Source organism: Nicotiana tabacum, chromosome 2 (assembly GCF_000715075.1).
Source record: "Nicotiana tabacum cultivar K326 chromosome 2, ASM71507v2, whole genome shotgun sequence".
Taxonomy (NCBI): Eukaryota; Viridiplantae; Streptophyta; class Magnoliopsida; order Solanales; family Solanaceae; genus Nicotiana; species Nicotiana tabacum.
In genome coordinates, this window is record NC_134081.1 from 36,278,521 (window position 1) to 36,304,532 (window position 26,012).

Consider the following 26,012-nt stretch of genomic DNA (forward strand, 5'->3'; position numbering starts at 1 on the left):
AGTACATTAGGTCGGTTGTACTCATGCTACACTTCTGCACTTCTTGTGTAGATTCTGGAGTTGGTTCCAGTGGAGTTACTGCCTAGATCACATCTACATTTAGAGACTTGAGGTAGACCTGCATGGCGATCACAGTCCCTGAAGTCCCCCCTTCTTTATCTAATTTTACTGTTTATTCTATTCCGAGCAGTTGTATTTCCTTCAGACATTGGTTGTAGTACTTTCTAGTATGCTCATGTACATGTGACACCAAATTCCGGGTTTTGGCAAGTCGATGTTAGAATTATTATGTCTATTTTGAAATTATATAGCTTTAACTCTTATTATACTACTTCCAATTGTCTAATAATGGTTAGTTATGTACTACATGCCTAAAACCTTCGTCCCTTCTTTCTAAATAGGGCTCTTCTCATTTCGTCGTTGCTCATTCCCGTTAGGCCGAAGTGTTTGGCCTTTCCTTCTCCGAAGTGTTTGGCCTTTCCTTCTCCGCGCCGGCTCAAGCTTCGCTGACTATCGCGTGGTAAAAAGAAGAAAGTATGAAAGAATAGTAAATGGAGCACACCGCAGAAAGATTCTAAATATGAGAAGTCCCCCTTGGATTCGAGAAGAAGGAAATGAAGAACGGGAACGAAACAAAATAAAGCGTTTCTAGCTCTAGTTTCGGATGAGCTTCTCCCAATTATGTCTGGTAATAGAATAGGGCGACTTGCTCTGACCAAGACTCCACTTTTTGCTCCGTCCGCGGAGCGTATGAATTTCCTAGAATGTATGGCTTGCCTAGCAAGGGGACGTTAGGCGCCATCTCGGCCCCGCGGTTAGGGATTTCGGGTCGTGACAAAGGACCCAATCACCATCTCTTATTATGAATAAAGAAGCTCAAGTAACATGATAATAACAAGTATAGACATAGGTTCGTGATACCATGATCAAGTTAAGTATGCAACGAGTCTTAAAAATAGCACATCAAATCCCTTTTAAGATGTCATATATTCTAGCATAATTTCTAACACAGTTAATTGTGTTTATTAGTCATCGAATTAAATGAAGCATAGGTTAAGGGATCAATAAGTTCAACAAAGGCACAAAGAAGCATATAATTTTCCCTCCCGAGCATGAAAACCTTGGCACATGGATATACGCTTGTCACCGCATGTATGCGTCACCCACGCATGTAGAAAACAATATCAATTAGTAGGAAAATATTTCTCCAACAAAGTTAGGCAAGACACTTACCTCATTCCGAAATAATTTTCACAATCCAATACCTTCTTCCTTAGAAACACTCCTCAAAACGATCAAAACCTAGTCAAATATCATCTAATGAAGTCAAATAATGCTAAAGAAAACATTCACAATCAATAAAGGTTCAATCTTGGCCAAAATCCCAAAAGTCAATAAGAAGTCAACACGGGCCCATGTGGTCAAAATCTGATATTCAGACCAAATCCCGATTACCCATTCACCTCTGAGCGCGTACATATAATTTGTTTCGAAATCTGAGCTCAATTTGAGGTCTGGATCTCAATTTTCTAAAATCCCTAAATTATACCACAAATCCCTAATTTCTACCATGAAATCCATATGTTTGGTGTTAAAAGTTCATGAAAAGTAATGGAGAATTAATGGAAAATGAATTAGAGTTGCTTACCAATGAATTTGGGGATAAAAAGTTCTTCAAAATCGCCTCTTGAGTGTTTAGGGTTGAGAAACAGTGTAAAATAAGCTAAATCCCGACTTTCCCCTCTTTTACCCAACTGTCGACATCACAATTGCGAACAAGAACTCTTGTTCGCAATTGCGATGTTTGCAAAAGGGAACAATTGTCCAGCTATCTGATGTCACATTTGCGACCAAAATCTTCGCAATTGCGAAGCCCCTCCTATTGCAAATGCGGCCCTAACTTAGCATTTGCGAAGCCTCCTATTCCGTCTCCCAGTCGCAAAAGCAAAACCCCTTTCACTTACGAATGCGATCCTGACTTCGCATTTGCGAGGTCGCGAGTCCCAATCCTAGTTCCGCAAATGTGAGCCTGACTCCGCAAAAGCGAAGCTTGCATCTGCGAGCAGAGCCCAGCTGCACCAAATGTTACACCAGCTATCATTTCCTTTTCATAACTCATCTGAGCCCCTCGGGATCCAAACCAAACATGCACACAAGTGTAATAACATCATACAAACTCGCTCGCTACCTCAAATCATTAAAATAACATCTAAAATCACAAATCGATCATCAAAACATAATATTTTCAAGTTTAAAACTAAATTTTTTAATTTTTCACATAATGCGCTGAAATGCGCTCGGGTTACCAGGGACACCAACCAAACATATGTACAAGTCCAAAATCATCATACGAACTTACCAAAATTGTCAAAATACCATTTCGAGGTCATTTACCAAAAACGTTGAACGTGATCAACTCTATTTATTTTTAGAATCAAGAATCACATTTTCTTTAAAACTTCACACTTGCATTTTTTCGAAAATCGATACGGACCACACACACAAGCCATAAATCATCAAATAGAACTATGAAAAGTCTCCAAACATAGGAAAAATATTAGTACTAAAAACGACTGTTCGGGTCGTTACAGTCATATAGCTTTTTATTAGCTTGTTTGAATTTACCAAACTCATTTTAATATAATACAAATAACAAATAAAAATTATTTCAATAGTAATTTTAACTCCATTTCTCATATTCTAAAATATGATTTTTCTTATCATATTTCAAAAAAATAAATCTCACATCAAATTCAAATATATCGTATTCTTCTATTTGCTAAATTGGATTGCATTTTTAACAATCATCTTATACTTTCAAACTTAACCTAACAACATTCAATTCAGATATTAATCTTAAAAAAATCTAATTGCTCCAACTATATTTCACCATTATTTTAAGAAATATTAAATATATCAAATTTGTCAACATTATTATAACCTCATTATTCTAGTTATTAAATATATATTTAATTACTATTTAAATTTTCTTACTTTATAAATAATTTTTTTATTTTATGTAAAATAAAATTTGCTACTTGAATTTTTTCAATTTTCAAAATAATCAAATCTTTAATATCTTAAGTAAATTTATTTATTTAATTTATATTTTAACTTTTCCCAAAGTATAAATAGTCATCAGTTATCTCAATCTAGTATTTCTATATTTTTATTATTTTATTATTATGACTTTTAATTAATTTTACACTTCCATGTTTTTAGCTAATATTGAAGGAAAATTGGTGATTGGACCTATATATATATATATATATATTAGATTTGTCTTTAGATTTTGTGTTAAATGTGCCAAGTGGGATTTTCTCAACACGCCACTTGGCTTAACCTCATGCTTCACTACCCTCCTTTTAATATAATATAGATATATATCTTATAATAGCAGAGAATAGTAAAAAAAGATAATTGATAGTATAACTTCATGAATTTCTCGATGAGGGTACATGATATGGTAAGGGGACTTATATAAGGGTACAATCTGTAACTGCTTCACCCTATTTAATTCATGTCTGTTACAAATATTTATTACATTGATTACTTATTACATGGGTGATTCGTAACGGTGATGGTATAACAATCAATCACGCATAATCAGGGATTATGCTGATTTCTTTCCATATTCATGACTATTAATGAACCTTCCATCTTCGTGGCCTTAATTATCTACTTTGCACCTATTTTCTCCTTTCCATCTATCAGGCACGGTATCTTCTGTAACGACCTAACCGGTCATTTTGAGCATTTGCACTTCGCTCGGTAGTTTACGGGCATGAATAGCTTCGTATGATGTATTATGACTTATGTGAATCGTCGATTTTGATTTTCAGGTTATTCGGAATCGAATTGGAAGAATGGATTTCATGGTTGAAGCTTTAAATTGGGAAAGTTGACCAAGTTTGACTTTATGTGAATTTGAACCCGGAACGGAGTTTTGATGGTTCTGGTAGGTCCGTATGGTGATTTTGGACTAGGGCGTATGCCCGTATTTGTATTTGTATATTTCTAGAAGGTTTCGGCACAAGTTGGCAAAAATTGAAAATTTGAAGGTTTGGAAAGTTCAAAAGTTAGACCAGAAGTTGACTTTGAGGATATCGGATTCGGGTTGTGATTTCGGAAATTTGAATAGCTTCGTTATGTTATTCGGGACTTGTGTGCAAAATTTGGGATCATTCCGGGTTGATTTGATGTGTTTCGACACAAGATATAGAATTTGAAAGTTCAAAGTTCATAGATTTTGAATTGAGGTGCGATTCATCGTTTTGATGTTGTTATGTGTGTTTTGAGGCCTCGAGTAGGTCCGTATTGCGTTATGGAACTTGTTGGCATGTTCAGACGGGATCCCGAGGGGCTCGGGTGAGTTTCGGACGAGGTTCGGATCATTTCATTACATTTTTTATTTTTGCTAAGTTGTTGGTTCTGGTGTGATCGCACCTGCTACTGGTTTGCGCAGGTGCGATGGTCGCAGAAGCGACAGAGGAGTCGCAGAAGCGAGGTGTGAGCTGTTGAGGAAGACCACAGAAGCGGAAGTAAGGGCGCATATGCGCGTCTGCGGAAGCGGAGAATGTCCACATATGCGGAAGGGCCGGCCTCTATGGGCTTCGCAGAGGCGAGATTTATTCTGTAGAAGCGGAGGTCGCAGATGTGACATTTTAACCGGATATGCGGAAAAGCTGGGCAGAAACCATAAAAATCGAGGCTTTGGTTCTTTCTTCATATTTTGAGATGTGGGACTCGGATCGAGGCGATTTTTGAAGCAATTTTCATCACAAGGATTGTGGTAAGTGTTCTCTACTCGGTTTTGGTTATATTTCATGAATCTACCTTCATTTTTGGTAATTGGATTGTGAATTTTAAAGAGGAAATTGGGGGTTTTGGCCTAAAGTTTCATAATATGAATTTTTGAGTTTTGAACATCGAAGTGGAGTCGGATTTGAGTGAAACTAGTATGGTTGGACTCGTAATTGAATGAGTTGTCGGATTTTGTATGTTTTGTTGGGTTACGAGGCGTGGGCCCGGGTGTGATTTTTGGCCGATTTTGGTTTTTGATTAAGGATTCGATCTTTATCATTTGGAATTATTTCTTTGGGCTTTACTTGATGTATTTGAGTTGCTTTTGGCTAGTTTTGAGCCGTTCGGAGGTCGCTACACGCGTGATGGCATCTTTGGAGCATCTCTTGGCTTGCTCGGCATTGGTATTGGCTTGTTAGAGGTAAGTAACTCTTCTAAACTTAGTGCTGAGGGTATGAAATCCTGAAATACGTGTTATGTGATTGGTATTGAGGTGACGCACATATAGGTGACGGACGTGTGGGCGTGCACCATGTGAATTGGGACTCTGTTGTTTCCATGGCATTGTATAGTGGTCCTACTTTGTTGTTGTCCATGTTTTCACCATGTGATAAAGTAATTGGGCTGTCAATCATGCTAGATATCATGTTTAGGCTTTATGACGATACTGCTAGGACCCATAGAGGTCATTTCTTGCTGTCATTTCACTGATTTTATTGATATTTTGTACTCAGTCATATTCATTCATTCATATCATATCTCAGTCTCAGTTGTTATTTATTGATACATCATATCATTGTTGTCAGGCTAGTTTCATGACATTGTGAGCCTGTGAGTGAGACTAGAGAGATTAATGGCTGAGTGAGGCCGGGGGCCTGTTTGTGAGGATATTGATACTATAGCACGTGAGTTGTCTGTGCAGCACGTGAGTAGTCTGTGCGGATCCAGATATTGATATTATGGCATGTGAGTTGTCTGTGCTGCACGTGAGTTGTCCGTGCGAATTCAGATATTGATATTATGGCACGTGAGTTGTCCGTGCAGATTATAGTGCTTGGGCTGTAGGAGCCCATCCGGAGTTTGCACACCCCCAGTGAGCGCAGTTGGTTATATTTATGTATATGGATCGGGTTACATGCCGCAACGAGCCTTATGGCTATATATACGTGGATTAGGTTACACGTCGCAACGGGCCTTATGGTCATATATGGATCGGGTTGTACACCGCAATAGGTATTGTACAGTGCTGAGTGATTGAGTGTGTTGAGCGTTGAGCATAGTGAGAGGGATTGCGAGACAGTGAGATTGAGTACTCTGAGAGTGTGAGTACATGAGTTCATCACCGAGATACATTGCATTTGACATGCGTACTTGAGATACATGCATAGAGATGTATTTCCTTCTACTACCCGGTTTTGGTGACATTTATGATTTTCCCTGTATCTTGACATGTAGGCATAAAGATGTACTTTCCCCATGCTATCTGAAAATGAAACATCTTACTTGTTATTGAAAGGAATTTTGGGAAAAATCACATTTTTCAAACTTACTCGTATTTTGGCATTTTTGGTAAAAGATTTGGGTATTCACTGAGATACTTGAAAAGCAATGCCTATTTTTCTGGAACTGTGAATGAACTGAACATTTTATTTCTGAGATACCTTTTTTGTTACTTGTACTATACTTTTATGAACTGTTGTGGAATATTGATGTTGGACCCGACCTTTGTGTTAGCTCGTTACTACTTTCAACCTAAGGTTAGGTTTGTTACTTATTGAGTACATGGGGTCGGTTGTACTCATACTACACTTCTGCACCTTACGTGTAGATGTTAGCTGTTGATGTTGCTGTGTTCGATGGGAGCTGGATTTGAATATGTATCTGCGTCCCGGTTGTAGCTGCCTCTTGTTCATGGTAGCCTTAGATCTATAAAACTATGTTAATGTATTTATGTTCTAACAGATGATGTATTTACTTCATTTCATCTTTGTAACCCTATTCTTAGAAGCTCATGATTTGTACTAACAGTCCTTGGGAAATGTATAAGATTTAGATAATTTCTTTACTTAATTGTCTTATTAAATATCATTGGAATTGGATAATTGTTAATTGGCTTACCTAGCGGGTTGGGTTAGGTGCCATCACGGCTAGTTGGATTTTGGGCCGTGACAAGTTGGTATCAGAGCTCTAGGTTCATAGGTTCTACAAGTCATGAGCAAGTGTCAAGTAGAGTCTTGCGGATCAGTATGATGGCGTCCATACCTATCTTCGAGAGGCTACAGGACATCTAGGATATACTTTCCATCTTTCTTTCCTTATCGTATGGCATTGATTCAGCTTGAAGCATAACTCTTTGAATTCCTTCCACGTATTCGTATGCGCATGTGAGCGCTCAGTATCGGTTGTGCACCGGCAGCTTGTGATTCCATGGTTGAGATGTGAGATGTGATTTTGGCGTGCTGATGATGGGCCAGTCTGGAGGACTTGAGGCCAGGTTTTGACGGAAGCTTGAGCACGGAGATTTTGATTACGTGAGCACGTGCTTTTGGACTTATAGGTTCGTTGGTGTCCCTATTAATGGAATTTGTGATTGGATGACTATGTGGTGAGTATGATGAGACTGCGAGATGTATTCAGATTGTTCAAATATGACGAGAAGAGTTTACTTGAGATGTAGCAAGGACTATGGGGTGACTGTTTCTGTATTGAATTGGCGTATGGTCTCGAGTTATGGGTGTGTTGAAGGATCTTTCATGTTGTTTAATTGTGGAGTGAAGTAGATTCTCATATCTTGTTGATGAGTTCAGAATCGAGAAGATTAAGTGATTGCGTAGTAGTCGTGACTGTGGAATGGTATAGAGAGATGTCAGTTTGAGGCAAAGCATATGGGTTATCTCCTGCGAGGTGTCCTGAGGTTGTGTGATTTCTATGATGTTTTGTAGAGAGTTCTCTTTTACCAATGAATAATATATGTTGCAATTTGAGTTTGGATCGCTTGTGGAAGTTGGCTTAACCATCACGAGGATGAACGCGAGATTTGCAGATGATTTGAGGTACTAGAAGGTTTGTGTTGCATGAGCGGATGAAGGATTTAGTGGAATCTCACTGTGGAATTATGGTAGTAATGGGGTATGGTTATTGTAAGTAATCAGATGTTTTATTCCATGGTTTTGAGCCAAGTGGGGGAGTCTACTATCGACGAATTGATTGCACGGTTATGTATTGTATTGGTTTCGGTTCGGGGTATGCTGGTGAATCAGTTATGACTTGCAAAGGTCGAGATTGAGGATGGCTCAGGTAAAGGAATTTCTAGATACAGGTTAATAAATATGTTAATGTGGTAGAGTTTGGTGAACAATTGAACAATCACAAAGTCATGCCAATCCGGTAGAGTTTGTGAACATTTTAACAAATAGGTCGAATGCATATAATACTAGCTCATGCCAATATGGAAGAGTTTGATGAACAATCAAACAATCACAAAGTTATACCGATCTGGTAGAGGTTGTAAATAATTCAACAAATAGGTCGAGATAACATAAAGTCATGCCAATATAATAGAGTTTGATTAAAGATTGAGTTGATAACTGAAAATAGTCGGAAGAAATAAAGCGGCCCACGGCTTGAGAGCCCAAATGGAAATGCAGCCCAACTTAGTTAGGGCTTGACGTAAGTATTTAAAACAGACAATTAGGGTTTAAGTTTCTCGCGTTTTCATCAGGTAAGATACTTAAGCCGAGAGCTCTCAGGGAGGTGATTCGAGACCAAAATGGTTCGTCGTACTCTAATTGACTAAGAAATTTGGTTGATTCTCTTATTAGTTAATGCTTCGTTGTAGCTCTGTATCTCTTCGTTAGATGAGGATTCCGTTCTAGATCTAAACATATATGCTTTCATTTGTTTAATGCTTCGCTGGGTAGAAGATAAATAAAACTTTTTATTTTCATCCTGTCTTTGGAGCCTGATATATGATCTGAAGCAGGTAATCATGTGTTTTGCAACAGCTAAAAATGTTGGTTTTATGTAATTTTATTTCATTTTCTTGTTTACAACCTAGATTTATATGCTTACTGAACTTGTCTGCTGATTTGCTTGGAAATTTGGCTGCCCTTTCTTTTAGTTTGAAGAATGTCGTTGTAGTACCTGCCCACTGTCACTTTATTATGTGTCTGACCAGTCATATTGCCTGAGACATGTGTCTGACATTTGGGTTTTTATATTTATGTACAGGCTAGAGGGTTGAAGAAACATTTGAAGAGGCTCAATGCGCCTAAGCATTGGATGCTCGACAAGCTTGGTGGAGCCTTTGTAAGTAAATTGTCCTTGTTCATAATTATAGATAGTTTCTTGCTGCCTGCTTTGACTTACAACTTGTCTGTTTTTGTTCTACAGGCTCCCAAGCCTTCCTCTGGTCCACACAAATCAAGGGAGTGTTTGCCGCTCATCATTATCTTGCGAAACAGGTTGAAGTATGCTCTCACATACCGTGAGGTGATTGCAATTCTGATGCAACGACAGGTTATGGTTGATGCAAAAGTGAGGACAGATAAGACTTACCCAGCTGGTTTCATGGGTATGTGCACTTCCTCTTAAGTCTTTTTACGTATTATTCCGGAAACCTTGTTAAAGATTGCTTTCTGTTTACCCGAAAAACGGATAGTCAATTGAATTTATGCGGATATTTAAGGATACGTGGTATAACTTGATACAAATTGGGAAAGATAAATAAATGAGTATCTAAATTAGCTGTAAAAGAAATGAATGCAAACCGAATGAATTAGTTAGCCAAAGCCTTCTAGTTTTATCACTTTCAAATTGAATGAAGAACAACTAATAGAAGAACAATATGGCTGAAAATCCCAAAACAGAAGTAAGGTAGTTGTTGCTTTATATTCTATGAATCTGCCTCCTTTCTACAAATTATAACAGCCCTTAATATAGTGGGGAAATCCTATTTTGGATATAATTAAAAATACATAGTGGGGATCCCATAATAGAATAATTAATTAGTTTCTCCTTGATTTGCGTCGTGATTTCCGCCGAGATTCTCCCACAATTGCGGCTATAACTGCTTTTTTGTTTTATGGCTTGATCTCGATCTTGGCCGGTGTCTATTTGCCCGATCTCGATTTAGGCCGATCTCGATCTTGATCGGTCTCTGGGTCTCGAGCTCAGTCTTGGCCGATATCGATCTCTAGGGCACAAGCTCGACAACCTAACTTCGCATTATGGTTCGATATTACAATGATAAATCTCGGACCACCACGTTCCAATCTCGATTAGTCATACGAAGGGCAAATATGGTTTTGACCGTCTACACTTTCATTTAAAAGCCCTCCATTTGTTTCAGTTCATTGGCATAGTAATAATGATAATGTTTTGAAATACAGATGTTGTCTCAATTCCAAAGACTAATGAGAACTTTCGTCTCCTTTATGACACAAAGGGACGATTCCGTCTTCACGCTATCAGGGATGAGGAAGCCAAGGTGGGTTTTCATGTATTGCTATGCTGTGAAATTTAAGATGTTGTTGTTTGACATTAATAGTGTAAGTGTGTGTCTCATTCTGTTTTGAGTGACATACTCTGGACTTCTTTATTTGGGCAGTTTAAGCTTTGCAAGGTCCGATCTATTCAGTTTGGTACTAAGGGGATTCCTTACCTTAATACTTATGATGGTAGAACAATTCGCTACCCCGATCCTCTCATCAAGGCCAATGATACCATCAAGCTGGACTTGGAGTCCAATAAGATTGTTGACTTCATCAAGTTTGATGTTGGAAATGTTGTGATGGTAACTGGTGGTAGAAACAGGGGACGTGTTGGTGTTATTAAGAACAGGGAGAAGCATAAGGGTAGCTTTGAGACCGTTCACATTCAGGATGCCCTAGGCCATGAATTTGCTACTCGTTTGGGAAATGTTTTCACCCTTGGCAAAGGTACAAAGCCATGGGTGTCTCTACCTAAAGGAAAAGGTATCAAGTTGTCCATCATTGAGGAGGCACGGAAGAGGCTTGCTGCTCAATCAGCTACCACTGCCTGAATACCCTCGTTGCTCATTTCTTCATTTCCTTACTCTTCAAGTATGGAAAACTTATGTTTTACAGTTTTGGACTCGATGTTTCTATTTGCTTAGTGATGCCATTTTTATTATGCGCCTTTTATATTGTACTTGTTCTCTTGGCATATTTTAAATAGATTAAAACTGTGTCTTTATGATAATTTAATTAGTTTCTACAGTTTAATTTTAGTGCTAATGCTTTTAAGCTCCTGACTAATAATGCTGCATTGACTTGATTGGTAGTTTCTGGCTACTACAGTACAACCAAACTCGAGATTTGGTAACTGAAAAATTTAGCATTTAACTTTATTTTCCTTTGCTTGTCAGATGCTTAGAGTGCTACTGAATCTGCATCCAATCCAATTGTTATATTTTAAGTTGAATCTCCCCTTTTGCTTGAGTTGGCTTAGTGGACATCAACTTTACTTTTGATAATTATGTTAGTGGTTAAAATTTTCTTGTTGCAGTTTCTATATTTGCTCTCGTTTATACTCCCTCCGTCCACTTTTACTTGGTATGTATACTAAAAATAGATTTTTATTTTTACTCGTCACTTTGCATATCAAGAGATTGATAATTTTGTTTTTCATGCTATATACCCATAGTATTTATTACTCATTTCAACTAATTTTCTCAAATTCAATAAAATACGCATCAATTAATATGGGTATCATGGTAAATTATACACTTTATTTATTATTTTTTAAGGGGCGTGAAAAATCAAAACGTGTTAGTAAAAGTGAACGAAGAAGTACTTGATACTAATTTTCTGATATATATAGTAGTTTGGGAAGCAGCTGGCCGTTGTCTTGACAACTTGCGGATCAAGGGCTATTTTTGGCATTTGATGTATGTGCACTAACTATATTTTGCCTCATTACCTTGTATGTATACATATTTGCTCTATTGGACAAGACGTTGGGGTCCTCACATGCTATGTGATGTCATCGTTTTGGAGGTCTATTTTTACCCCCTGATTTGGGCTTTTGTTACTTCTCCTACCTTCTTGGATTTCAACTAAGACATAATATTTCAGTCTCTTTTTCGTAATTTTAAATCTTCCTTGATTGTCTACTCATGTGGCCCTAACTTTGATTTAATACACTGAAGGGTATTAATATATTTGAGAAAGATATCTCTCCTATAGTCAATATCCAATTTGCTGACATCTAACGTATTCCTAAACTAAAATTATAATCAATCTACTCTTGAGTCTTAGCCTATCGAGAAATAAAGGAAAACTCGTCTTATGCAAATTATACTCTCTATGGTTCATTGGGGTCCCGACAAAGACTCTCTTAGTAGCTTACATCTTGTTTGGACTGTTGTTACTTGTTGTCTAATAATGTATTGTATTGTATATTTGTATTGCATTGTATTGTTTGATGAATATAATCATTAGATAGATTGTATATTTGCCGTCGTTTCATGATGTCATGCATCAACCTATGAAGAGTACATTTGCAATATTTCTAAGAAAAATAGGATATGAAGTAGAATTATTATATAAAAAGAAAAGTAAAGGATAAGATATGATTATCTATATTATTATAAAAGCATGAATACAAAGTTACTAGACCAAAATAATTTTAATATTAATTAAGCTTACCATAAATCTATTGGTTATTTAGGTAAAAGAACATGCTGAAATAAATATGGACTTGTAAATAAATTCAGATTAAATTTGGTCCTCTATCATTGTTGGAACCAAATTGCTAACATTATCACATGATAAATAAATGGGTCAAATTTATTGCTAGGCTTCATTCACGAAAAAAAGAGAAAATATTCTATTTGTTATAAATAGAATTGTATTTAAGGTGAATGTTTATATTTTAGAGAGATTTTAGGGTTTGTTACTTGATAGTTAAATCACTTTTTCGGATTTTATTTCGTAATTCATCCCAAATCAATAAGAGTTCTCTCTCTACTTTTCTCTGCAATAATCTTCTTTCTTCTTTTATTATTTTATAACACGATATCAGTACGAGACTCTAACCAATTGAGTAAAGGGCAGTTGTTTTAATTTATATAGTTGTCTAATGTATGAGAAATTAAACCACCCATGGAATATACAGGCTTAATTCGGACATCAGTTGAATCTGCAATTCCATGCTTACTAATCTCATTATGCTCAAGATCACTTCTGTTACCCGTAGTTCCAATGCTTATTGCAGAACTCTCCCTTTGCCTTGGAATGTCAGGCTCAAATTTCGGAGGACGTTCATGAAGAAAATTACACTTATCTCCATAAGGACACTCCTCCCCGTTATAAAACTTCTTGCAAATTTTCATCCTATATGTATTATTTTCTGATCATTATTCCAGTTCCCTACTACCCCTCTATCCTTTTCACGGACTAGTTCCTGCCAATTCTGAGGGGCTTACGCAAATCTTCTAACGCCATGACTTTGGGATACGTGCATGGTGCTCAATTTGTCCATAATATTATGCATGATGATTGTCAGTTGTTCCATGAATTTTCTTCTGGATTTAAGGTAAGTATTTTACTTTATTTTTCTCTTTTAAATTCTTGAAATTCTATAATTTGATTTTAAATACAAGTAAAGACAATAAAATTTGATTATAACTCTAATGGAGTTTGTAAGAAATTATGACCACCCGAAGTGATAAAATTTCTATATATTGCCATGATCAAATTCATGTATGAATGTGGGCACAAGAAGTGGAAACCCGTCCCATTGACTAATTTGCTTCATTCTCATTCCCTTAAGAGAATGTGGTAGCAATATGTGAAAAGTCTGAAAGAAGACAAAATTATTACCGTGAAGGTCTCAGTGGATGTGGATGTGGCAACAGACGAAATTATAATCGTCATCATTGTGGTAATGAAAACAATAACGATTCTCAAAATAATCCTCACTCTGTGAAAGTAATGTTTGTCATCGATATGACATGAGATATTATAAAGCACATATAGATGATTATGGTCCATTCATGATGTGAATGTGACAACATGTGATTTATGAATATTCATTCTTGGAAGAATATAAACGTACTAGTGGTTATGAATATACCACACTCACCTCTAGAGGGAGGTTTGAGAGAAAATAAGAAAATAATGTCATTATTATGGCATGAATAATCATTGGTCACGTACCTATTGCACGCCAAAATATTTTGGCAATGTGATTATTAAAGGATAACAGTAATGCAAGAAACAGATCTTGCATATAATTTTGACCATGACCATAATGGTATAACTTTCTCTTTGAGAGAGATATTTACTATATGGATATTGATAAATATATGGTAGTACAAAATTAATTGAGAGATCTAGAAGAGCCAATTATTACTATTTTAAAGGAATACAATTGATTATCAATAATGTATTGTGTCGTAGTAAGTCTCAAAGAAACTTATTGAGTTTCTAAAGTATTCGCGAAATCGATTGGTTATATTGAGACTATAAATAAAGGAAAGATTTAATATCTTCTATTACTACAACTTAGAGCAGGGTAATATGTATGTGAAAAGCTACCTGCTTTATTCTCCAGTTTGTATTACGCAAATAGACGAATGTCACAATAAATTAGAAGTTTATTGATATAAAAACTCATATCATAATAAACTTGGAGTTTATTGATAATTGCACACGTCATGGTGTAAAACTGAAGTTTATCAATATTGATAATTTATTCAGTTGGGATAATTGATTTAGCCATGTTAATTTAAGTATGATGTGCAAAAATAAAAGAGAATTCACATGGGTAAATATTAAAGAACTAGAAAGTTCTTTACGTATTCTCTTATGTTGCTTGTTCTCATTGATTAATAGATCAACTAAACTTGGGATTGAATCCCATCAATGCTGGAAATATCAAAGGTGAGTATTGGCACATTCACCTGCCATGTATACCACATAAGATGTGATTATTATTAACCCGCAACCTGAAGTTTTGCGAGATAAATTGCTCAATAGTTTAATTTAGAGCATAATTTTCAGATTTTCTATTCAAGACAGTTCATTTTGATAAGTTAGTTTATATCACAGTTGGTTTAACAAAATGATTTATTGAGTGCCTCCACTTAATAGCTAAACTATTGCTTATGAGAATAAAGTTATCTATATCAGTTTCGTTTGATATACGTTATATACGAAAGTATATTACATTCTCCCCTCACAAGTGGTTCAGAGTCAGGAACCAAACAATTCCATCTTATTAGTATTGATGTGCGGTGTATATTTTGATTAACACCATAATGCACAAAGGTGAATTTTCAAAGTTGAGGAAGCAAGTTAGTTTTTCTAACATGAGGGGGAGAAAGAATAAACGGTTGAGAAAAAGTTACGTGGAATGAATTATCATTTGTACATCTAGATCCTCGAATAAGATAATATGAACTTGAAGTTCATAAAAAGATAATTTATCTACAATATATTGCAAAATATGTTAGGCGCATTTACTGACCCAAAGAAAGTAATTATATTTTCACTGCAAATGCTCCCATTAGATTAAATCCTAGAAGGACAAAGTCATGGTACGCTTAAAACGTATAGACAAATCGATTTCAAATAAACTTTTTGATAAAGAAGATGAGCAAATGATCATAATAAGGAGGCAAGGGATCTAGAAGATCACGTGACATAACACTTCATAAAATCTCAGGAGAGGTTAAGGTACCTGGGAATATGAATGAAGAGATCTCTATGTTATATCTTTATGAAAAAATATTGGAAACCGATATAAAATGTCCGTCGACGATATCTATCATAGCGCTAAGTATAGATGAGGATCTTAAGTCTGTCGAATACAGGCAGAAAAATATTGGCCAAATGAAAGAGACACAATTCGAATAGAATTGGTTTCATATGAAAGACATGTAGTTTTGGATATGTAGTTCAAACACTTGAAAGTATAAAGTCAATGGTGTGTACAATAACTTTTATCTATCTTATATATCTAGCATGACATGAAAACTTGATATGCATCTAAAGCCTATTTATATGGCTTATATGACTTAACTTATATGGCAATCCCTGAAGGATTTAAATCACTTAAAGCATATATAATTCTTGGTCCTGAAGTACCGCATCCTAAGTGCAATTTGTGCACATATATATATCTTGCCATAACTATAAGCATGATAATGTGATAGCGATAATTTTTACCTTTATAGAGATATTGAACAGACAATTCCACGACATTATATGACGATATTACATATCTATCAAGAATGATGATTTCAAGGTGCAACATATTCATTCTAGTTAATATGGCTAATTTATTTATCAAATATCTACCAACGATCTTTTGAAGATGGTGCACAAGATTGGAATACAAAGACTCAAATATCTGAATTGATGTTCTCATCAGGGGGAGTTAATATGCGTTTTACTCTTTTTTCCTTACAAGGTTTTGTCCCACTGGATTTTTCTTGCAAGGTTTTTAACGAGGCAACCAAAAGGCGTATTGTTAGATATATGTACTCTTTTTCATTCGCTAGAATTTTTTTCTACTGGGTTTTATTTTAGTTAAGATTTTAATGGGACACATTATATGTTGAATAGACATTCAAGGGAGAGTGTTATAAATAAAATTGTATTTAAAGTGAATATCTATATTTTAGAGAGATTTTAGGGTTTGTTACTTGGTGGTTAAGTCATTTTTTCCCTACAAATAGTGGGGTTCTATTCCATTGTAATTCATCCCAAATCAATAAGAGTTCTTTTTCTACTTTTCTCTGCAATAATCTTCTTCTTCTTTTATTGTTTTATAACACAATTCGTATTATATGTTTAAGAGTCCTTTTGTATTTAATTTGAAGCTAGCGTGAGTACTAATCTATATTATTATAAAAGCATGAATACAATGTCGGTTTACAAAAATAACCTTATAATATTAAGCATAATAATTCATAATAAAAGGACATAACCGAAATTTTAGATATTAGCCTTATAATCCTATTAGTTTTAGGACATAATACTACACGTTAGGAATTCTACATGATTAACTTTAGGAATTCTATTAGTATAATTACTTTCGGGCTGTCTAATTCATATAAAATTTAACAAGTAAATATCTTTAGTCATGTAATCCTATTACTTTTAGGATATATGTCACGACCCAAAATCCTAACCTGTCGTGATGATGCCTATTGTGGTACTAGGCAAGCCGACATGTATGAAATAACTCCAACACTTAACAGAAAGCGGATTTAAACAATTTAAATGATAAAAACTTCTCATAACAGGATAGAAAATCCAAATAAAACACAACGCGTAAATTCCCAACATCGGGGTGTCACTGAGTACATGAGCATCTATATATCACAAGTCTAAAAAATACCGTCTATGACAATCTGAAACTAAATACAATTAGTGAAAAGATAGGGGAGGAGAAACAAGGTCTGCGAAACGCCAAGCAGCTACCTCAATAGTCTCCGAGAATCCGAACTCCACAACTCAGCAACCACCGTGACAGGAAGCACCTGGGTCTGCACACAAGGTGCAAGGTGTAGCGTGAGTACAACCACCTCAGTAAGTAACAAGACTAAATAAAGAACTGAAAGTAGTGACGAGCTTCACAGTTATAGTTCACTGACAGGGATTTTTAACATAGAAAGGTAGGCATACTTTCAAGTTCGACAATTAAGGACAAAACAGTAATTTCATGTCAAGTTCAACCGAAACAGAGTGTAATATCTTTCAGAAATTTCAAGACGGTGATACATGGCAGCTAAGTGCAATAATAATAAAATCAAATGTATCCTTTCAGGGCCATAGTCACTCAGCCCTCCCATTCACTCAGCACTCGGCACTCACACTCAGTAGGTAGCTGCGCTCACTAGGGGTGTGTGCAGACTCCAGAGGGGCTCCTTCAGCCCAAGCGCTATAATCCGCACGGATAACTCACGTGTTGCACGGACAAATCACGTGCTATAATATAATATCTGGATCTGCACGGACAACTCACGTGCTATACGGACAACTCACGTGCTATAGTATAATATCCCACAATCAGCCCCTCAACCTTACTCAGTCATCAACCTCTCCAGTCTCTCGGGCTCTCAAAAATCATAATAAGTAGCCCAGACAGCAATGATATGATGCATCAAAAATGAACAATAAAGACTGAGATGTAATATACAAATAAACTGTGACTGAGTACAAAGCAGCAATTTAGCAGATAATTCAACATGTACACGGCCTCTTTGGGTCCCTACAATGCTAACACGTAGTCTAAACATGATTTGTGGTACAATTTCTCTAATACATGGAGAATGTACAGATAACAACAGATTATTCAACTACACAGTTCCATCAAATTTGACCAAGTCACAATTCCTACGGTGTACGCCCACACACCCGTCACCTAGCATGCGCGTCACCTCAAAACCAAATATATGACACGTAATACGTGATTTCATACCCTCATAACCAAATTTAGAACTGTTACTTACCTCAGTTTGAGCAAATCTCTACTCCAACACACCCTTGCCTCGCGAAACGGCCTCCGAATGCCTCGAATCAAGCCATAAACAATGAGATATAATCAATACGGGCTAAAGGAATCAACTCCATAAGAAAATGCTAAGCTATTAATCAAATCCAAAAATCACCTCAAAAGCAGTCCCCCGGGCCCACGTCTCGAAATTTGATAAAAGTCACTAAACTCGAAAGCCCACTCAACCATGAGTCTAACCATACCAAATTTATCAAAATCCGACACCAAATCGTCACCCAAACCCCCAAATCAAACTCTCCAAATCCCTAGCCTCCAACTCTCAATTTACACCTTAAATACACGCCAACTAGGTGAAAAAATTAATGGGGAAGCAATATTATTGATAAAAAATGAACACAAGGGACTTACCTCAAAAATCCCTTCGAAAACCCTCTCAAAAATCGCCTAAACCGTGCTCGAAATGTTTGAAATGAAGCCAAAATCGCGAACCCTTGTATTTAACTTTCTGTCCAGCCTTTCCGCTTCTGCGGACACTTAACCGCATCTGCGGTGTCGAAGAAGCAATCAAACTTCCGCTTCTGCGGTGAACCACTGGAGCTGGGCCTCGGCTTCTGCAGTCCTCACCTCGCATCTACGCAACCGCAGGTATGGAACTCCCCATCGCACCTGCGAGCCCTCCTCTTCTGCGCCCTTAACGCCGCATCTGCGACCACACATGTGAGAAAATAACCTCGCACCTGCGACCTCTGCTCACTTCCTCCCTGGCCGCTTCTGCGGCTCCTTTCTCATTTCTGTGAGAACTCACCTGCGATCCCCACTCCGCAGGTGCGATTACACCAGAGGCTGGTGAGCTTCAGCATTCCCTCAAACTTCAAATCGATCCAATAACTACCTGAAATCAACCCGAGCCCCCCGGGACCTCAACCAAACATACCATCAAGTCCCAAAACATCATACGAACCTAGTCGAGCCCTCAAATCACATCAAACAACTTCGAAAACACGAATCGCTCCCCAATTCAAGCCTATTGAAACTAAGGAAATTCAACTTCCACAAACGACGCCGAAACCTACCAAAACACGTCCGATTGACCCCAAATTTTGCACACAAGTCGCAAATGAAATTTCAGACCTATTCCAACTTCCGAAATCGGAATCCGACCCCGATATCAAAAAGTACACTCCCGGTCAAACTTCTCAAAAATTTAATTTTCGCCATTTCAAGCCTAATTCCACTACAGACCTCTAAATCACAATCCGGACACACTCCTAAGTCCAAAATTACTCAACAGAGCTAACGCAACCATCAAAACTCCATTCCGGAGTCGTTTACTCATAGATCAATATCTGGTCAATCATTTCAACTTAAACTTTCAACCTTGAGACTAAGTATCTAATTTCATTCTGAAATCACTCCGGACCCGAACCGACTACCCCGGCAAGTCACACAATAGCTATAAAGTACAAAATGAGCAGTAAATGGGAGAATGGGGCTACAATTCTCAAAACGACCGGCCGGGTCGTTACAATACACTTCTTAAAAATTTCTATTACCAATTTAATTTAAAAACATATTATAATGTCCTATTACTAATTTAATTTGAGAATATATTATATTGTCCAAATCCATTTAGAAAAATGAGAGCCTATATCTATATCTATATTATTATAAAATCATGAATATAATCTCGGTTTACAAAAATAACCTTATAATATTAAACATATATAATAACTCAAAATAAAAGGACATAACCAGAATTCTAGACATTTGTAATCCTATTAGTTTTAGGATATAATACTACAAGTTAGAAATCCTAAATGATTACTTTTAGGAATTCTATTAGTATAATTAATTTGGAGCATAGATATATAATACTACATGTTAGCATGTAAACCTAATACCTATAGGTGTCGTTAGGTGTGATGACCCAAAGTGTCATCTTATGAATTAAGACTCTATTCCGAGCTCGTCATCCTTAAAAACCTTATTTTTACCCTCCTCGATTTGCGTGCACAATCCGGGCAGGTTTTCGGAAAGCTTTTATGTTGAAAATTAATGAAAAATAAGAATTTTTGCCTTAAAAAGTTGATTTTAGTTGATTTCGGTCCACAATTTTGGTAAACGGGCCTGGATCCATATTTTGACGGTCCCGGTAGGTCCGTATCGAATTATGGGACCTGGACGTATGCCCGTAATCGAATTCGGAGGTCCCTAGCTTGAGTTATGAATTTTTGATGAAAATTAAAAATTTGAAAATTATTTGTTTTTAAGAATTGATTGATATTTGGCATTATTAGTATCGGGTCCGTATTTTAGTTCCGGAGCCCGGTACAGGTTCATTATGATATTTAAGACCTGTCCGTGAAATTTGGTGAGAAATGGAGTTGATTTGACGTAATTCGGACGTCCAGTTGAGAAAATAGAAATTTTAAAGTGTTGAGAATTTTATTTGATTTGGTACTAAATTCGTAGTTCTAGGTGTTATTTTGGCGATTTGATCGCGCGAGCAAGTTTGTATGATATTTTTAGACTTATGTGCATATTTGGTTTGGAGCCCCGAGGGCTCGGGTGAGTTTCGGATAGACCACAGGATGTTTTAAACTTAGAAATTTTGTTGGTATAACTGAACCTGTTGCAGGCCTCTGATCTCGCAATTGCGAGATCAGGCATCACAAATGCGAATATAACAGGGTCTGCAATTGCGAGGCTTTCATCGCAATTGCGATCAGAAGACTGGGCCAGCAGTTCTCGCATTTGCGAGGTTACCTTCGCAATTGTGAAGGGAGTCTGAGAAGGGCAGGTTCGCAAATGCGAACATTTACTCGCATTTGCGAAGGCATCGGGATTGTGAAGGGAATCGCAATTGCGATTGTTCCTTCGTAATTGCGAGCTTCGCATTTGCGAAGCTCAGGTCGCAATTGCGACACCTGCAGCTGATCAAAATGACTTTTGGATGGGAATTTTCATTCATTTCCCAAATTTTCAAGACCTAAAACACAAGAGGCGATTTTTGCAAAGACCATTTCTTCCCCAAATCATAGGTAAGTGATTCTAAAATGGTTTCTTTCAATCTTTCACTACATTTTACAAGATTTCAACCTAAAATCTAAGGTTTTCATGGTAGGATTAGGGGTTTTGGGTAGAAACTAGGAATTTCGGAAATTTAGGAATTTAGACCTCAATTTGAGGTCGGATTCCAAAACCAATTATATATTCGGGCTCGGGGGTGAATGGGTAAATGGATTTTGGTCCGAACCTCGGTTTTTGACCAAGCGGGCTCGGGGTCGATTTTTGACTTTTGTTTGAAAAACTTAGGAAAACTGTAATTATGCATTAAAGTTGATTCCTTTAGCAATAACTGACGATATTAAACTAATTATGATTAGATACGAGTGGGTTGGAGGTGAATTCTAAAGGGAAAGCGATACTTGAGCAGTGAGTGGCTTGCGAAATTGAGGTAAGTGTCGTGTCTAACTTTGGCTTGAGGGAATAGGTATTGTGTGAGTATTTGCTACGTGTTTTGTTGTTGAATACGATGTATAGTTGAGGTGACGAGCACCTATGCGTTGTGGTCGAGTCATAGCATACGAGTAAAATTCCATTCTTGTAAATTTGTAGTCTTAAATCTTGTTATCCATACTTATTGTTGTTGTTGAAATGTTGGGAGACTTGTATCCGGTTCTACCAAGGTTGATAAAATTGTGAATATTGATTCGAGGTTGAGATGTTAAATTGTGAAAGTAATCATTGGTGAAATATTGACTTCTTTGTGAAACTTCTCTCTATCCGTTGTTATTGATTCTGTGAATTGTGAGGAAGAGTGTAAAGCACGGAGGGTGATGCCGTGTATATTATTAGAGGTTTAATGCACGAAGGGTGATGTCGTGCCGTTCTATTTATTTATTTGGGTGAGGTTGAGAGTAAAAGCACGAAGGGTGATGCCATGCCGTTCTATTTATTTATTTGGTAAGGTTGAGAGTAAAAGCACGAAGGGTGATGCCGTACAGTTTTCCTTTACTATTTAAATTGCTCAATTCGTTTAAGGATTTTCTGTTTAATTCTGTCTTTTCATTATTCTCACTTTTTATGTTGTATTCCCCCACTGTATGTTCCCTTCCCATTATTCATGCGTTATTTCTTTATTTACTGTTGTTGCCACTAGCATGATTATACTGTCCAGGTTATATGTGGGTGTCTTGTCCTAGCCTCGTCACTACTTCACCGAGGTTAGGCTCGACACTTACCAGTACATGGGATCGGTTGTACTGATGCTGCACTATGCACTTTCTGTGCAGACTTTGATACCGGCTCAGGTTGATCGAGATTTTGCTATTGGTCCGCTGACCGGAGACTCAAGGTAGATCTGTCGGCATTCACAGACCTTGAAGTCCCCGTCTACTTTTTATGTCACTGTTGTTTTCTTTCATTCAGACAGTTGTATTTCTTCCAGACTATTACTTGTAGTAAATTCTAGAATACTCGTAAATTGTGACTCCAGATCCGGGTGGTAGTAATTAATACAGTTTTATGATATTTCGCACTTATTATATTTTATCTTAGTTAATTATTGTTAATTACTGAATGAAAATAAGAAATTGATTAAGGATTCTCTAACGTTGGCTTGCCTAGTAAGTGAAATATTAGGCACCATCACGGTCCCGTCGGTAAAAAATTTCGGGTCGTGACACTGCTCTAACAACTCTCCTTCATACGCCTCACGATTCACGAGCAAGCTTAGTAGAGTCTAGAGGATCGGCACAGAGACGTCTATGCTTATCTTCCAGAGGCTATGAAGTTTAGGAACAAGTTTCACTTCTATTCTTCTCGGTTGTGCGATTTTGCTTTCTCAATACTGATTGAACTCTTCTACTCATATTCTCTCGCAGATGGTGAGAACACACACTGCTTTCTCAGCTGAGCAGCAACCAGAGCCTCCAGTGGCAGCTCCTAAGCGGGGCAGAGGTCGAGGCCGTGCCAGAGACCGAGGCAGGGGCAGGGCTCAACCTAGGGCCCGAGCAGCAGCCCCAACAGTGGAGCCTCAGATAGAGCTTGACGAGGAGGTTCCAGCCCAGACTGTTCCTGCCAGACCAGCTCAAGTTCTGGAGGGGTTCATTGCTACCTCAGTACTTCAGGACGCTTTGGTCTGTTTGGTGGGCCTTATGGAGAGTGTGGCCCAGACTGGCGCATTCCATATGGCACCAGCAGTCTCTCAGGCTGGAGGAGGAGCCCAGACTCCCACCACTTCCGCTCCAGAGCAGATAACTCCCCAGTATCAGGCTCCAGCAGCTCGGCCAGTCGGATTAGTTTAGCCGGTTATTACGGCACAGGTCAGAGATGGGCCAGCTATGTCTTCTGAGGCTTTATGGAGAATAGACAGGATTATCAAGCTCTTTCCTGTTCACTTCAGTGGTTCTCCTTCAGAGGATCCCCAGGAGTATCTTGACAGCTGTCACGAGGTTCTACGGAACAAGGGTATAGTGGAGACCAATGTGGTCGATTTTGCTGCATTTCAGATGACTAGTTCCGCCAAGAACTGGTGGAGAGATTACTTGTTGTCTAGACCAGCTGGGTCGCTTGCTCTTACTTGGGACCAGTTCTCTCAGCTCTTCATATAGAAGTTTCTGCTTATCATATTGAGAGAGGAGCGTCGCCGTTAGTTTGAGCGTCTCCAGCAGGGCAGTATGACTATTACTCAGTATGAGACCTGTTTTGTGGATTTGGCCCGCCATGCTATTCTTCTGCTTCCCACCGAGAGAGAGAGAGAGGGTGAGGAGGTTTATTGATAGACTTGCTCAGCCTATCAGATTGCAGATGGCTAAGGAGACTGGGAGTGAGATTTCTTTTCAGGAGGCTGCTAATGTCGCCAGACGAGTCGAACTGGTTCTTACTCAGGGAGGTCAGGGGTCTGACAAGAGACCTCGTCATTCCGGTGAGTTCAGCGGTGCTTCATCTAGAGGCAGGAGTACCTTTGGTAGAGGCCATCCTCCCAGGCCATTTCATTCAGCGCTCCAGGCATCCCACAGTGCCTCAGGTGGTCGTGGCCCTCAGATGCATTATTCCGACCAGCTAGCCTACAGTGCACCACCAGCTCCTATTAGTGCACCTCCACTCCAGAGTTATCAGGGTGGTTATTCAGGTCGACAGGGTCAGTTTCAGGGTCAGCAGTCACAGCAGCCGAGGTTATGTTATACTTGTGGTGATCCGAGGCACATTGCTAAATTTTTCCCTCGAGCAACGGGCAGCTCACAGCATCAGAGTTCGCGTGCCATGGTCCCGACACCAGTTGCTGTACCACCTGCTCAGCCAGCTAGAGGCAGGGGTCAGGTAGCCAGAGGTAGAGGCCAGACTGTTAGAGGTGGAGGTCAGGCCGTTAGAGGTGGAGACCAGCCAGTTAGAGGCCGTCCCAGAGACGTAGTTTAGGGTGGTGGGGCCCAACCCCACTGTTATGCTTTCCCAGCCAGGCCTGAGGCTGAGTCATCTGACGCTGTTATCACAAGTACTGTTTCAGTTTGTAGTAGAGATGCTTCAATTCTATTTGATTCGGGATCTATTTACTCCTATGTGTCATCCTATTTTGCTTCCTATTTGGTTGTGCCCCGTGATTATTTGAGTGCTCCTGTGTATGTGTCCATACCAGTGGGAGATGCTATTGTTGTAGATCGTGTTTATCGTTCGTGTGTGGTCAACCTTGGGAGTCTTGAGACTCGTGTAGATCTTCTACTTCTCGACATGGTTGATTTTGATGTCATACTGGGTATGGATTGGTTGTCACCTTATCATGCTATAATAGATTGTCACGCCAAGACGGTGACCTTAGCCTTGCGGGGGTTGCCTCGATTAGAGTGGAGAGGGAATCTTGGCCATTCTGCCAGCAGGGTTATCTCTTATGTGAAGGCTCGGCATACGGTCGAGAAAGGGTGTCTAGCTTATTTGGCTTATGTCCGCGATTCTAGTGCGGAGGTTCCTTCCATAGATTCAGTGCCGGTTGTTCGTGAGTTTCTAGAGGTGTTTCCTGCAGACCTGCCGGGGATGCCACCCGACAGGGATATCGCCATATCGCATGGCACCGCCAGAGATGAAAGAAATGCAGGAGCAGTTGCAAGATTTTCTTGATAAGGGCTTCATTAGACCTAGTGTCTCGCCCCGGGGTGCACCTGTGTTGTTTGCGAAGAAGAAATATGGATCGATGAGGATGTTTATAAATTATCGGTAGTTGAACAAAGTCACCATCAAGAACAAATATCCATTGCCGAGGATTGATGATTTATTTGATCAGATTCGGGGTGCCAAGGTGTTTTCAAAGATTGATTTGAGATCTGGCTACCATCAGTTGAGGATTAGGGCATCCGATATTCCTAAGACAGCTTTTCGGACTCGGTATGGGCATTATGAGTTTCTAGTGATGTCATTTGGGCTGACAAATGCCCCAGCAATATTCATGGATTTGATGAACCGGGTGTTCAAATCCTACTTGGATTCTTTTGTGGTTGTGTTTATTGATGATATCTTGATCTACTCCCACAGTCGAGAGGAGCATGAGCAGCACCTTCAGATCGTTCTTCAGACTCTGAAAGACAGCCAGTTATATGCTAAGTTCTCAAAATGCGAGTTTTGGTTGAGTTCAATTGCTTTCTTAGGTCACGTTGTATCAGTAGAGGGTATTCAGGTGGATCCTAAGAAGATTGAGGCAGTTTTGGTTTGAGTTGTGGGAGGAATCC

General features: G+C 38.3%; 1 protein-coding gene across 1 annotated transcript; it reads left to right on the forward strand.

Moving 5' to 3' along the window:
* Positions 1 to 8,447: 8,447 nt before the first annotated feature.
* Positions 8,448 to 11,052, forward strand: LOC107776966 (small ribosomal subunit protein eS4). Its single transcript, XM_016596922.2, has 5 exons — positions 8,448 to 8,575; positions 9,034 to 9,111; positions 9,196 to 9,376; positions 10,194 to 10,291; positions 10,412 to 11,052. Exons 1-5 carry the CDS (start codon positions 8,573 to 8,575, stop codon positions 10,844 to 10,846), a joined length of 795 nt encoding a protein of 264 aa, XP_016452408.1. The 5' UTR covers positions 8,448 to 8,572; the 3' UTR covers positions 10,847 to 11,052.
* Positions 11,053 to 26,012: the final 14,960 nt, after the last annotated feature.

Bases quoted from the DNA above. Each gene is read 5' to 3' on its own strand.
- LOC107776966 (XM_016596922.2), top strand. The intron at 9,377-10,193 runs GTATGTGCACTT...TTTGAAATACAG, and splicing joins TTACCCAGCTGGTTTCATGG to ATGTTGTCTCAATTCCAAAG. The intron at 10,292-10,411 runs GTGGGTTTTCAT...TTATTTGGGCAG, and splicing joins TCAGGGATGAGGAAGCCAAG to TTTAAGCTTTGCAAGGTCCG.